This window comes from Triturus cristatus, chromosome 9, assembly GCF_964204655.1.
Source record: "Triturus cristatus chromosome 9, aTriCri1.1, whole genome shotgun sequence".
NCBI lineage: Eukaryota > Metazoa > Chordata > Amphibia > Caudata > Salamandridae > Triturus > Triturus cristatus.
In genome coordinates, this window is record NC_140592.1 from 994,909,921 (window position 1) to 994,924,613 (window position 14,693).

The window sequence follows — 14,693 nt, forward strand, 5'->3', positions numbered from 1 at the left end:
GCTGGCCGTGGGACTCCTCCGACTCTGGCGGACGTTGGTTAGGAGGTACCAGAGGCCAACAGGTGCAGCACAGTCAGCAGCTTTGTCTGAGGTAGGATGTTGGTTGTCCGCTGTGTTGGTACCGTCAGCCTGTGGGCAATGATGGTCCAGATGCGGAGGATGGTTGTCCTTTTGAGCCTGTAGTGGGCATTGACATTGTCTGGTGTTGGGTCTGTGCTGCTGGTGCATTTCCAGTAGGTCCGCTGTCTTTGTCTGCGCTGCCTCTGTGGTGGTCTGAGGGGGTGGGGCAGAAGGGGGTTACGGGGGAGTGGCAGTCCTGGGGTGGTGGCGTTGGGTGTTGTGGCCCTGTTGGGGCTCCGTGCTGCATGATCAATGGCCCATGGCATCTGTTGGTCTTCAGGTGTGGCTGTGGTCTGGGCTCCCTTGTCTGGTGCCGGTTGTCATCCGACTTTGCACCAGGTCAGAGCAGGTGTTAATTTCCTGCTGCTAACGCGCCTTAGCACATGTTTTGTGTTCTTATCACCGATCTGGCTGGTCATTGAGAATGTTGAGGTGTGGTGTTGTCGCGGCTTTTTGCTCGGGAATGCCTACTCTGCATCTCATTAGGGAAAGTTGCCGGGGTCATCCGTGGCGTTGTTTTTTGAGGATGCTATCGCCGGAAAACTGGTGATATCGGCTGTTAGAACCAGCTTGTGAATGAGGCAATACATTTATCGCGACTTTGGCAGCGCTAAAGTGCCGATAACTCCGCGATAGCTCCTTGAGAATATGCCCCTAGGTTTTCACAATATTAAGCCCCCTACGCACTTGGTATTAAAATAGGCTGTTATTTCACATCATTGCTCCTTTGTATGATGTCCTGTGTAAGTTATGTTTTTGGGAAATTTAACTTCAATCCAGATGTCAAAGGCGGTAAAAATATTACTTTGTGAGAAGCTGCACTTGGAAGTAACAATGGTAAAAAGAATAGAACACGTGTGTTCTTTTTATCAATCTTTTTTTAACATATGGCCTGTATGAAGGAGGTAATTGTACATAGGTGAGTATAAATGTACTATTCTTAACTTCACCTCTATGTACCACCAACTGAAGCTGAAGAGGACGCAAAACGCTGGATGCACGTAGTCTGCCGTACTGCATGGAGGTAAGGGAGTGACCAAATGAGAAAAAACAAGGACCCCCTGAACAATGGATAGTTCAATTCCTAGGACAGGGACTTGAAAAGTAATGACAAAAACTCCTAGGCAATATCAATAAAGTAAACAAATTACACAATATCTATGACAATAAGAAGACCAAGGAAGACGGAAAAAATATGTTCAAAGTTGTTACTATTTTAATAATTTCTTCTCATATTATTTAATCAAATGATATTTATACAAAACATTTAAAAAATGAAACAATATTTAACACATTACATTTAATCAATATGTATAAATAAAAGGTTAAAAAGTGGCAATATCTTTATTAACGCGTTTCGTCGTATACAACGCCTTCTTCAGGAAAGCCACACAATTATCTAAAAAAGAAAAAACATACTCAGATTTCATCAGTGGTTGCCCATATCTTGTTATGTATTCTCATGAAAAACATCTATTTAAACAAAACATATCTTTTTTTTAAAATATATCATAAAAAGCACAATATGTATCAATAGCAACAATCTATATATATGGTAAGGGAGTGACCGACACAGGAACTGGAGGGTGCTCGGGTGGGTTATGACCAATCGACAAGCACGTACGTGCAGCCGTGTAGCGAGGTCAAGGGAAGTCGAAGTCAGGTGTAGCAGCATCGTCAACATGGGTACTGTGTCACTGCGTGACAAGAAGGGAGAGAGTCTTCCCCCAGCGACAGCAACTGTTGAGGCTGAACAAACGGAAAGTAAATGACAACACAGCAAAATGAAAGAACTAAAACACGACCTGGATTAAGGTGGTGTGGTAACGGTTTTGAATTAAGTACCATGATCCAGCGAGAAGGGCTACAACGTGTAACATTGTGTCTCACTGGGAATTTTTACAACAATATGCAATCATGACTTAGAGCGGAGCATTAAGACTTTTAACAATCCTACTCAAGTTAAGTTTTTCAAACCAACTTTTCTTCTTCTAAAAAGTAACTAACAAGACAAAATAAATGTTTACGCTATGGAGGAAAGACAAGCAAAGTGGGAGTTGGCTGCAGAACGCACCTTTCAGGAGGGTACAAATGTAAGGGAACCGGACAACTTCGGGAATGGGAACCACAAAACACCGACACAACTCGTAAGGGATTTAGAACATGCATGACCTGTGGAGGCCAAACAATGATGGGAAATGACGTGCCTCACCAAATATCTGGAATGCAAAAGAATACCAAGGGGCTTGAGAATAATGCTACTACTCACTTATGAGGACATGGATGAGGACTTAATTAATGAATGGTGTGGAAATACAGAGGAATGCTCAGAAAGGCTGATGAAAATGCTCATTGTGCATGCAAAGAGAAAGATGAAATTACAATCAGAGAGAATTGAAATGATTAACAAGGAGCTGGAAAAATATAAATAAGAAATCACTATAAAAGATCAGCTTAGCAAAATGGAAAAATCACTACAAAAGTATGATGAAGAGATCATGGAGCGAAAGCTGGAAAATTCAAAAGGGACAGACTGGATTACCAGTATGGTCGAGTGTATACATTCACTAAAGAATGTGACAGCCTCAGAGCGAAAGAGAGATCAATCCCACTCACACGGGCAGCTCAAAGTAAAAGCGAAGTAAGCTCAGACGCAGGATCCAGTGCTGATAAAACACCAAGGGAAAAACTGGATTTTCACAAGGAGCTTCGGCTATTGCGAATGACTACGAGACAAGGAAGGAGAGGACGGTGATCACAGGGCCAACCAAAAGACGACACAGAACAAGAAGGGGCAAAAGGAAGTGGCAGAGGAAGAAACCGGAATCGGAAATAAATAAAGCTATAACCGATGCAAGCCAAAAGCCCTTGGTAGTCGATATTTCATTGGTTACATTGAATAATAATCAATTGCGATTACTTAATTTGGGTTTAACATTCTGCCCAATTTCCCATCCGGATTTCGTGGATACAAGGATTGAGATTTATAAATATGTGAGAAAACTAAAGTTACACAAATTCCATCAGAGGAAACACAGAGTGAGAGCGCAAGAAGTAGTGGAAGCCAATAGAATCTCCTCATTTCAAATTGCAGATATCCCGTATCTACTCAGTATTCAGGACCTGGACCAATCAAGCCAGACAGTGGACATGGTAACAGGGGATTCCACCACAGACCAGCCAATCGAAAGGCTACAGGACATGGGTTTTCAAACGGGTGAACATGTGAGTAGTGGTCTTAAACTGGGAAGCAAATTTTGCCCACAGGTCCCACCAGGGAATCGTCTGGGTCTCTTCCATGAACTGGTGCTTGATGTTTTAAACAACATCCAAAAGACCTTGATAACTGACTACAGGAGGGGTATTTTCACATCTCAAGATTGGAAGGACATCAACAAATTAAAGAATAATCCCACACTCATTATCAAACCCTCCGATTAAGGAGGGTTAAATTGTTCTATTGGACCAGGTAACCTATGTAACAGAACCACGGAGACAATTCAACAATCCTCACTACTACATCCGCTTAAAAACAAACCCAATGTTGAACGTACAGAGTTTACCAGGCGCCCATACACACTCTATATATATATAGGGGTAAGGGTGCTGCCCAACTCCTGACGGCAACACGGATTGTAATAACAGCCTGGAAGCAGGCCGAGCGACAAATGAAATGGGATGGTCGAGTCACTAAGGAAACCCCGCTTTGGGTAGGTAACTGGTTTCAGGAAATCGCAAAACTGCAAGGTTTCCAGCAATGGGACTTACTAGGCATTTCGCAACTTAAGGACATATTACACTGTAAAGAGCTGGTTACGTTCTCACATCCTCAGGTCGAATACAACATGAACAAGACTCAATTCTACAAATACATACAGCTGACCCATGCATGGGGAGCGCAACATGTAGACACCACTGACATTCCTGAATATGCACCACTGGAGGGGCGACTCCTGATGGGGGAGCTCGTAGAGAAGGCTATTTCCTGGACATATAGGACGCTCATTAATAACAAGCCAGACACTCTGCAGACACTGCGGGCAAAATGGGAGTCAGAGTTGGGTGAGATGGAAGACTTAGATTTGGAAATGGCACTGATGCACCCCCGAGAGGTGGCCATTAGGTCCAGGCTCCAACTGATCTAATTTAAATTTCTGCACAGAGCGTACTATGACAGGGCACGTCTGCACCGCATAGGGAGGGCGGAAACACCTGATTGTTTGCGCTGTAGGGCATCGGCAGGTACATTCTTTCACACAGTGTGGGACTGCTCTCAGATCCAATGGTATTGGATCACCCTGTTAGAGGAGCTGGGACTTGTCTGGGTGAGATGATTTCACTCAGTCCTCAGTTTGTTCTGCTGGGGATATCTACTGATATTGATCTCCCCAAACCAAAGTTAACCTTACTTCAATTAGGATTAGTGGTGGCGAAACGCGACTTGGCCAAGGCATGGGGGACAGTGGCGATCCCATCTCTGATCGAATGGAAAAAAAGTATGGACATGTATATGTTGGGGGAAAAAATGCCCCAAAAAGTTTTGGAAAATATGGAAGCCATGGCTAGCACATTATGGGCTTTCACTCTCTGATTCACAGTGACCCCCTGTGGTGGGTGTACGGGTTGCACAACCGGAAGGGGCCCACAATAATGCATGAGAATATGCTACAATTATTTGATTGTCCACCACTGTCGTCCATGTATGATGCTGCCGTCACATTGAATATGCTACTACATTTTGCTGCTCAACGATGTGTTTGTATTGTAATTAAGAAAATGTTAATAAACATATTTATTAAAAAAAATGAACTCAATGGAGGAAATAAAGGCAGAATATCATCTGAAACTGAAAGACTGGTTTGAAAGGAATTTGTTGGACTGGGAAGAACTTCAGTACCTTCACACAGAAAATTCAAGATTGGCCATTTTCTATCTTTTGCCAAAGATTCATGAGAGCACCGAGAACCCACCTGGAAGGCCAATAGTGAGTTTGATCAGATCACTATTAGAGAACAGCTCTACATTACTCGATTTGTTTGTACAGGAATAAGTAATTAGCCTACCCTCCTATCTGAGAGACAGTACAGACTTTTAAAAAAAAAATTGGATAACATCCCAAGAAAGAAAGAATACATCATGGTGACAATGGACGTTGTGTCATTGTATACTTCGATCGAACATGAGAAAATGATACATGCATGCACAAGCTTCATGAGAGTCCGACCAGTGGAATGGCTGGAACATACCCGCATGTTGCTGGATATGTTGGAGTACTGTCTCACGCATAATGTCTTTTTATTTGATGGGAAGTTCTATCAAAAGAAACAGGGAACAGCAATGGGCACCTCCTTCGCACCCACCTATGCAAATCGTTTCAAGGGGTGGTGGGAGAAGGAGGTAGCCTGGGCTGAAGAAAACAACACATACATGGAAAATGTAGCATTGTGGACCAGGTTTATTGATGACTTGTTTATTCTATGGGAGGGAAGTGAAAGGGATTTGGAGCTCTTCCTGACCAAATTGAACATCCATTATTGTAACCTGCGGTTCACATATACATGGAGCCGGCAACACTGTACCTTTTTGGATGTGGAATTGGAGGTCAAGGAGGACATGCTGACCACGAGAGTCCATAGAAAACCGACTGCAACCATCTCTCTTTTGCATGCCAATAGTGGTCACCCATGTGCACTATAATAGAGCATTCCTTACAGTCAAATGCTGAGAGCAAGGAGGATCTGCTCCACGGAAAAGCTATATGATGAAGAAGTGGCCAGACTGTTTGGGATGTTCAGACAGAGAGAATATCCAATAACCGTTCTCGAGGATGCAAATCGTAGGTTGAAAGCAAAGACAAGAAAATAGTCTCTTTACTCCCAAAGGGCCCAAGAGGAGAACAGCAACACCATTAAGAGGCTTTTTCTGGAATATGATTTGGCACAACCGAGAGTCACAGCAGTTTTTAAAAAACATTGGCGTGTCCTAAAAAATGATGAACACTTAACTGAAATCTTAGAAAAGGGCCCACAAATTACATCAAAGAAGGTGTGATCCCTAGGAGACATTTTGACCTCAAGCCATTTTGTCAACCAAAAAAATCAACAGGGGATAGGGTGATGGTTATACAGGAACCAGGAAGGCTTTGTAAAATGCAACTCATGTAAGGCCTGTAAGTATGGAACTAACAGCAAGAATTATCGTAGGATGGATGGGCGCACAATACCAATCCGAGAGAGAATAACATGGAGTTTGTCATCTACATACTAAGATGTGGATGCAATAAGCTGTACATTGGTAGCACTAAAAATAGGCTGAAATGAAGACTTACATCAGATAAGAGCAATCAGGAATGAGGATAAGACCTACCTAGTAGCTTGCCACTTTGAACAAATGCATAATCGATCTTTATCAACATTCTCCTATTGGGGCATCAAACACATCAAGGCCCACCCAAGAGGGGGAAATCGGGAGCATGAGCTGCGCAAACAAGAATCTCGATTGATTTTATTGATGGGGACTGAGACACCATGGGGTCACAACAAGGACGCAGAATTGTTTATACATTTATAACATCAGGAACATTTGGACTAGAGAAGGACTGTGACTTATGTGTCGAATTAGAAGATCCCATTTGTGGATTTACTAGGATTGTGTACTCACCTAAATGTGGGATTGTTTAGAGGATAAGTCTAATTTGAAAATGTAAAATGACTACATAAAACCAGAACTTTTGCACATCATCTTTAAGTCATAAAAGTTTGAGTTGAATGGGAGGAAAGAAGGTCAGAGACAGCACAATGCACTTTAAATTAATTAGCACTTTGTTATTTACGCTGCTTATTCGGACAGGGTAAGCTAATCTCCCTGGCAGTGAAATCTAAATTGATTTGCACTTCGGCACATATTCCATCAGTCTCTTAGGCGAGGCAGAATATTTGCACCTTGTACTTTAATGAATATTGCACTTTGGAATATGCTGCTTCCTGGGGTGGGAACGATAACCCCGGGTCACGTTGCACTTTACATGCCGCCCTTGTTCTAAGTAGGGTACTGCGTTAGCACTTTACTCCTTAAGTAACATCGGGGTGGGCAATGAGGCGTCCTGATTACAGATTTTGTAATAACAGGCACTCTCTCCCATGAGCTATCCCCCGTTTTAAGAAGAACTTAGGTCTCGCCTTGGCAGTGCATGCGTTGCATGCGCTGCCTCAGCGAGACTTAAAGTAATCTGTATGTTGGGTTAAATTTAATGTCATTTGTGTTTCCTATTGGCTTAGTTGTGGTAGTGATGGTGGTATCTGCTTTTCTGTTGGCTGTTGGTGATTTCCTAACTTCCGTGTAGTCCCCATACAGCGGCACCTAACTACAGTGTTATTTCAATCTGCTTGCACTTCTTTCAGTGCCATCTGTGTTTCACGCTGTAGCCTGCGTCTCACCCCCTCCCATTCCCCCTTGATTCTTCTGGCACCTGGCCTCAGGCATGTCAAATCTGCCCAGAGACGCCGGTGGTTTATGGTTGATATCTGTTAGATAACAAAGTGTTTTGAATACAGTGGCTCTGGCTCGCTGTTCTCTGCCTCTTAACTTACAGCCGATGGATACGGTCAAACATCAGAGCTAAGTCGGAAATGCGACATCAACCCGTACACACACGTTGAACAGCGCAAACGTTGACCACTGAAATCGATTTAACAAAACTCACAGCAATAATGATTCTATCATTAAAAGGAGCTATCTAGCTTTTTTCCATTTTTCCAAATGTGTTTGTCAGGAAAAATAAACATCATAGTGTCAGCTACGCGACTTGAAAATGGGGCATCTTTAATGTCTCAAATCTGTGCCTATTTTATTCGAAGGACTTCGGTTCCGACAAAAAAACAAGTTTCCTCAATCTTCCCACATTAGCATTTGGTGTCGCCGTGACGGTCAGCTGGCAGGCTTTCAAAGTTTTTTTTTTTGCAGTGCTGGAGCGCTGTCAGAGTGCCGCACAGCACCACTTCACAGCGCCTCACATCATCACTATGCACAGCGCTGGCCCTGTCCTCGAAGCACACCAGCATCTCCGGTATGACCGTACTATATAAATACAGCGGGGCCCGAGAGATGTCAACAGCCGACAGCTTGTTTAGTTATTTTTTTTAAATATCTTCGATCAATAGGATAACCTCATCTGCGCTCCCCGTCCAGCCGAGCCTGCAGATAACCCCTCCTGCCCCACCTAAGTGCTCAAGGGGCAAGTCATGATTCCTGTCCTCTGCTACGTCACATTCTGACATCCCTCCCAAGCGACCCACAGCTCTTGGGGCTGCTTCGTGCAACAGGCATCCGTGCAGGCTCTTTGGGCTGGAAGAAATCAGCTCTCCATTGCTGAAACTTGTGTGCGTCACTTTGCAGTAGCAGCAACAACAACACAAAGCCGATTTGAAAGCAGAAGTTACTAACACAATCTATGTAATCTATGTCACCATCTTTCTTAGTGAGGAATTAGCAGTTAAAAGCCAATTGCTCTGTTCGTAACCACATGCTGTGATTTGTTAGACTTCATGGCGCTTTCAGTTTCACAACACCAAACAACAGAGCGAGGAACAAAAAGGAGCAGTGTCTAGTTACTTACTGACCTATAGCCAAGCACCATTGGATCATAACAATACATTTATAAAGTGAAATATATGGTGGCAGGGATCCTGGCTAGCTAAGTCCAATGCAGGTAACAGCGGTTGCAATGTTCTGGTTACGTAATTTTATTTAGTAAGGCGCACAACAAATGTATTTGTTTGCTAATGCCCAAGCACAGCCATTCCCAGGGTTGCCATAACAACCCATTTAAACTTGTTATCATGCAGCAGTTGAGGGGACAGCAGCGCGCACAGTCATGGAAAATCGAACACATCGGCGCATGTTAAGGACACACTAAGGGTCACAAAGTAGGCGTGTTAAGGAGAGTAAATTATATTGATGTATGCAGCATATTTAATTTTGCACAGTTTCTTTTACTTCTCCTCCTATAGTTCGTCTTCCTTTACACAGCCATCTGAAACCACTCTCTCCCGTATTTATGTTCCAATCAACCTTTTTTACTTCTTCGATCTCCCATAGGTATCATGGATAAGCAAAGCAATGTGTGTACGAACTGCAGCGATATGTGTTACATAAATTGGTTATAGACGCGATACAGTGCAATTTTGCTCCATTCCCCAGACTCTCAATGTTGATACAATTTTTGTACTTAATCAAACACAACACTTATACATTCGACACTGCTGAGCTTTTTATTGGCAGGAGCTTCATAATCATTAAGTACCTTTCTTATGTCGCTTTATTCTCCGGTAGGTTAACCTTTTTCATGCACACATGAATGTGTTAATTGTTGGGATGAAGCTGCTCATGTTCGCTTGGCACATATATAACCCCCAACCACAAATGGGATTGTGCTATTTTCCACCTTCTGCTTTATCATTTCCAGAAAAAAAAATTGCCTCTCGATCAAATGAATAGAAAAATGTAATAAAAAGATGCGCTACAAGTGGTACAGCGCCGCGGAAGGCACTTTATAAAGGTAAACTGCCACCTTTCAGTTGGTGTTTGCTATTATTCGATATTATTGGTGTACTTAGAGCCACTGGAATTATGCGGCAGGTCTAGCAAATAATGCAGCACGGTTGAGTAAATTTTGCTTCAAGGAAAGGCAAAATGCTTCGTAATACAACACACTTTGGACACTTGGAGTTCCACTGTAGCATCATTGGCCATTGGTCAACGACACAGCCCTTGCTGCTCCATTGCACTTCCTGCCCCATTGCAGGCTCATGGATTAATGGGGCAATTTGTGGTGCTCCAGAAAGTTCGACTCCACCATTGTTGGCTATTGACAACAAGCAGCAGGGACACGCAGGCTCGCTGGATGCAAGCTCTCTACTTTCCGCACTGAAAATTGGGGCGCACTTAACAAAAGCTCCTTTTATGTATATTCGCACCTTAATTGATAACTGCGCCAGCCAAGGCCCCGTTGCCAGGCACCTTAATACAACATAGAAACACACTTATGAAAAACAAATTGCAATGTGGGGAAGTAAGGAACAAACGGAGATCAGCTCGCACAGGATTATATACTTGCGAGTCCGCTCATTGTATCAGCCTGCCAGTGTCAATATAGGCACAATAGATATATTTATTTCAAACTTAATCCTCCACTTACTTTACTCTCCTCCTTTTTGTTTTTATGTGTAATCTTTGTAATAAACAGTGGCCCAATTTGTGCAGCGCTTGCATCGCATCGGACACTGCTGCGCTTTTCACTGCGCTTTGTTCTGCAGTAGCTTTACCTTTTTGAGGCGCAGACACAAGCGTATGTTTTTGAAATTGTTTAGGTGCCGCTGCACAGTGCTTAGCTTTTACGGCGCTTCGTTTTTCAGTGCGCAGCTGCAGCGGTATACGATTGGGGTTGTATGTTTAAAGATGTAATTAATGTTGTGTGTGGCGATATATTCACCGGACAGCACAAAGCTATCCACAAACATTTCTTTTCCGGTAGGTTTGCCCTTTTAAAAGCGCCTACACAAGCATATGTTTTTTACACTGCTCAACTTTTTACAGCGCTTCGTTTTCTCGTAGGTTTTTACAGATGCGCACACATGAGCATATGTTGTTTGCACTGTTTAGGTAACGCTGGACACTGCAGAGCTTTTCACAGCACTTTGTTTTCAGGTAAGTTTTTCAAGGTGCGCACACGAGCGTAGGTTTACTTTACTATAGCATACCGTTCAACATTACTCACATATACCTTCTAATGGCTCATGTCTCCCACTCCTATACATCCCTTTTATCCTCAAAACAAAGCTTTTGCAGCACATTTACATACAGCTGGACATTACCACACCATCTCCACGCACTTCACATCATCTCCACGGATTTCCGCAACACCACTTGTTGTACTACTTTATTATTCCAAGTAGATAGCTATCTTTGTATTGCCTACTCGTCTACTTAAACAGAAAGAAACAACCTTGATCACCAACACTGCAGGTATAGGTGTCAAAGAAACTATCTGCAGATATAGGTGTAAGATCACCATCACTGCAAATATTGGTGTGACATCACTAGCACTTCAGATATAGGTGTGACACCTCTAAACTGCACATATAGGTGTGAGATCTCTATCACTGTACATATTGGTATAGGAGCACCGACTGCAGATATGCAGTGATAGATCACTTTCACTGCAGATATAAGTGTAAGATCTCTATCACTGTAGATATTGGTGTGAGGTCACCAATACTGCACATATAGGTGTACGGTCACTATCACTGAAGAAATATATGTGAGTTCACCATTGCTGCACATATAGGTGTAAAATAACCCTTACTGCTGATATAAGGATGAAATCACTATCACTAAACATATATAAGTGTGAGATCGCCAACATCACATATAAGTGTGAAATTACTATCACTGCAAATATAGGTGTGAGATCACTAGCTGCAGATATAGGTGTGAAATCAACATCACTGCAGATATAGGTATAAGATCACTATCACTGCAGCTAGATAGTTCCAACATGTTCAGTATACAAGAGTTTAATCTATTAGCATTATAAATGACAATGCCTTTTATTTATGTTTTTAAAACAAAAACACAAATAAAAGACATTGTCATTTACAATGTCAATAGCTGAAAGTGGTGTTAATGCGAGACCTATTGCATTGCAAATGCTTGTTATAAATTGCCATCTTTTATTATGTTACTCTTTGGGGCAAAAAGAAGGGTCCATGGAAATATTGCCCTCCATTGCATAGGCACTTTTCCCAGGATATTTTAAGAAGATGGACCTATTAGCAATTAGAGGGCGACAACCATGCATTTGCATTTTCTAAACCCCTCAGGAAATGAGACAAATAAGAATCGTAAATAAGGAGTATAAGATCACATGTGGCATCTGGGCATGTTGCACCTTGGGAATATCAGTATGGCATTGCCATTGGAGTACCTATGGCCCCAAAGAAATGAAAGGGATGATAACAAGGTCAAGCAGCGCACATGATGAAGAGTCGGTAGGGAAGACAATCTTGATTGCTTTGAGCTTTGACCTCTCTCTCTCTTTTTTATTCTCTTTCTTATATTCCGAATGGTTAGACAAACAATGAAGTACACTGATACTCAATATAAAATATAAGACTGACATTCATGAAATTAAAAACGTGCTCTACAAAGAAAATGATGATAAAAAGAAAGAAAAAAGAAAAGATAGATAAACATATTTGTAAAAAAGAATACAACACATATAAAAAGCATGGTGGAAGGGAATCACCGTGTAATATGCATGTATATATATTTCACAAAAACACAGTGATGTTTGAAGTTTGATGTGGTTAATTGCAAATGGCGGGGAACATGGACCAGAATAAGTAACTGAATGTTGTCGCTCTAGTGGTCATTCAAGGATCAACAAGACTGAGAAAGGACAGTGGATATATGGAACACAATGTTGAACCCACAGTGACCCAGTAGAAGGCAATTCGCCAAAACACATCGGTCTGATCTTTTAAATGGAATTGATCGTGCGTATGTGAAATTGAACTGAGAATGAATAAATTAACTTTTTTTAAAGAATTACCTGGAAAGCAGTAAAGTTGCAGTTTGTTCACCGGATGCTGCCAGATTCGGTGCTCGAGAGGTAGAACACCAGAAGGAGTTATATATATATCTCTTATCAAGGTACATATACGTGGAGTTAGGTATAGAAATGCTATACCTGCATACTTATCGATAGTTTGTACCACGATATTTTGATCACAATAGTGTAGCCATGTGATATTCTATACTCAATATTCAGGATCTACATAGGATTTGTCAGGTAGCAGGTGATTCACCCCAGATGGGCTGGAAAACCAGTCATTATTTATTTAGCACAGGGTTACAGACTCCTTCCCCTCTTAATCAGGTCTTACTTGGGTCATAGGCTGTTAAAGTCCAATCCCATCTCCTCGCCTGTGAGGCTCTTATACATTAAGGGCCAGATTTATCCAGCATTTTGTATTGTCCTTGCGTCAAGCAAGGCGGCACAAGGACAACACAATGGCTTCAGTAATATTTAAAAGTCACACAAGGGGCGATCTGCTCTCTCCCTTTCGTGCAAAGCACTGTTGCAACTTTCCTTGCAGCCTGTATTGCATGAAAAATTAGTAAATATGCCCCTAAAGACCATTGTAAGCAACTTTCTTGCAGGCTCAGTAAAGATACTGAGATCAACCTATGGTATCTACAAAAGGTAAATAATTGCCTGGGCCTGGACAATGAATCCCCCCCTTTCTCACCAGACTCAGCTTGAGTAAAAGTTTACTGGTGAAAACTGCTGTAGGAAGTTCTATTATCCAGTGCACTTAAAAGAACATCTTTCAACAAGTGACTTCCGGCGAGCTAATTTACAGGATGCACTGTACAAAATATCAAATGTTACTCATTCATAAAAGCAAGCGCGCAATTTTGAATGAAACTATTCAGCTGTTAGGTCGTGCTTAGCTTTTGACCTGTATTTCGTATCTTATCTAGGTTTCTAATATGCGTATTATTGTGCATTTTGTTTCCTGTAATTCCAAAGTTCTGTCAAAAGTCTTTGGTCCTAATTCTCAAAGGTAAACCTACACTTTTGTGTAAGTTTGCAATTGTTTGGTATTCACAAAGGTATTTTATGAGTCGTATCTTTACAACTGCAGAGTCTCCGCGCATAAAAAAAACTGTCCCATCTTTCTTATTTGCGGGGACTGCTGTCGTAAAGATACTACTTGTAAAACACCTTTGTAAATAGTAAACAATCGTAAACTTAAACAATAGTGTAAGCTTACCTTTGTGAATCAGGCCCTTTGTCATTGCAAATACTGAAATTGCAAATGAAATGTTTCTCCAAATGCAAATGGATAGTATCACATTTAGATATAAGCTATTTTACAAAGGTTAATACTCACAATGCATCCAGCTTGGAGCCATTAAAAGCGTGGCCTTGAACCCGCACCAAACCATTGTTGTAAAGTTTCCTGCAATACATAAAGGCAGAATGAGCATTGGTTACCACTTTGACTGGGCAGCTCATATATGTTTGGTGGCATCTGTGTGCTGCTCAAACTCCTAGGGAGGTTTACTAACAGAATATCAATGTTTAAAAGCGACCTGCCAAAATGCTGTGGTTACAATATCGAAATACCAGCATACCGCAAAGGTAAGTACACTTAGATTAGTATAGGTATCCCATATGAAATGCCACATATAGGAACCTTAATGTCGTATATATCTGCAAGGCACATTTATGCAGCATTAATATTAGCAAATCTATACTTAACTATATATAAACTTACATTCTCGATATTCTTTTAGTAAATATTTATGTCACAATACTTTGGCAAGTTGGTATTTTTGACTTCCATATTCTGGCCAACAACCCCCCAGGTATGGAGCATCCTTGAAGGGGTGGCTGAACCAGAGTGCAATTGCAAAGGTCTTTTGAGCAGACAAAGGAGTATTGCAAACATTGTCCAGTGTAGAAAAATAATGAACAAGTGAAAGCACACTCATATACATGTATA

At 41.7% G+C, this 14,693-nt stretch overlaps 1 protein-coding gene across 1 annotated transcript in view; it reads right to left on the reverse strand.

Moving 5' to 3' along the window:
• The window catches only part of TSHR (thyroid stimulating hormone receptor), a 632,465-nt gene that overhangs the window by 139,221 nt on the left and 478,551 nt on the right, over positions 1-14,693 (reverse strand). Inside the window, exon 8 of the mRNA XM_085626611.1 lies at positions 14,079-14,147. Within this exon, the coding sequence (XP_085482737.1) occupies positions 14,079-14,147 (69 nt within the window). The remainder of the gene's footprint in view (positions 1-14,078; positions 14,148-14,693) is intronic.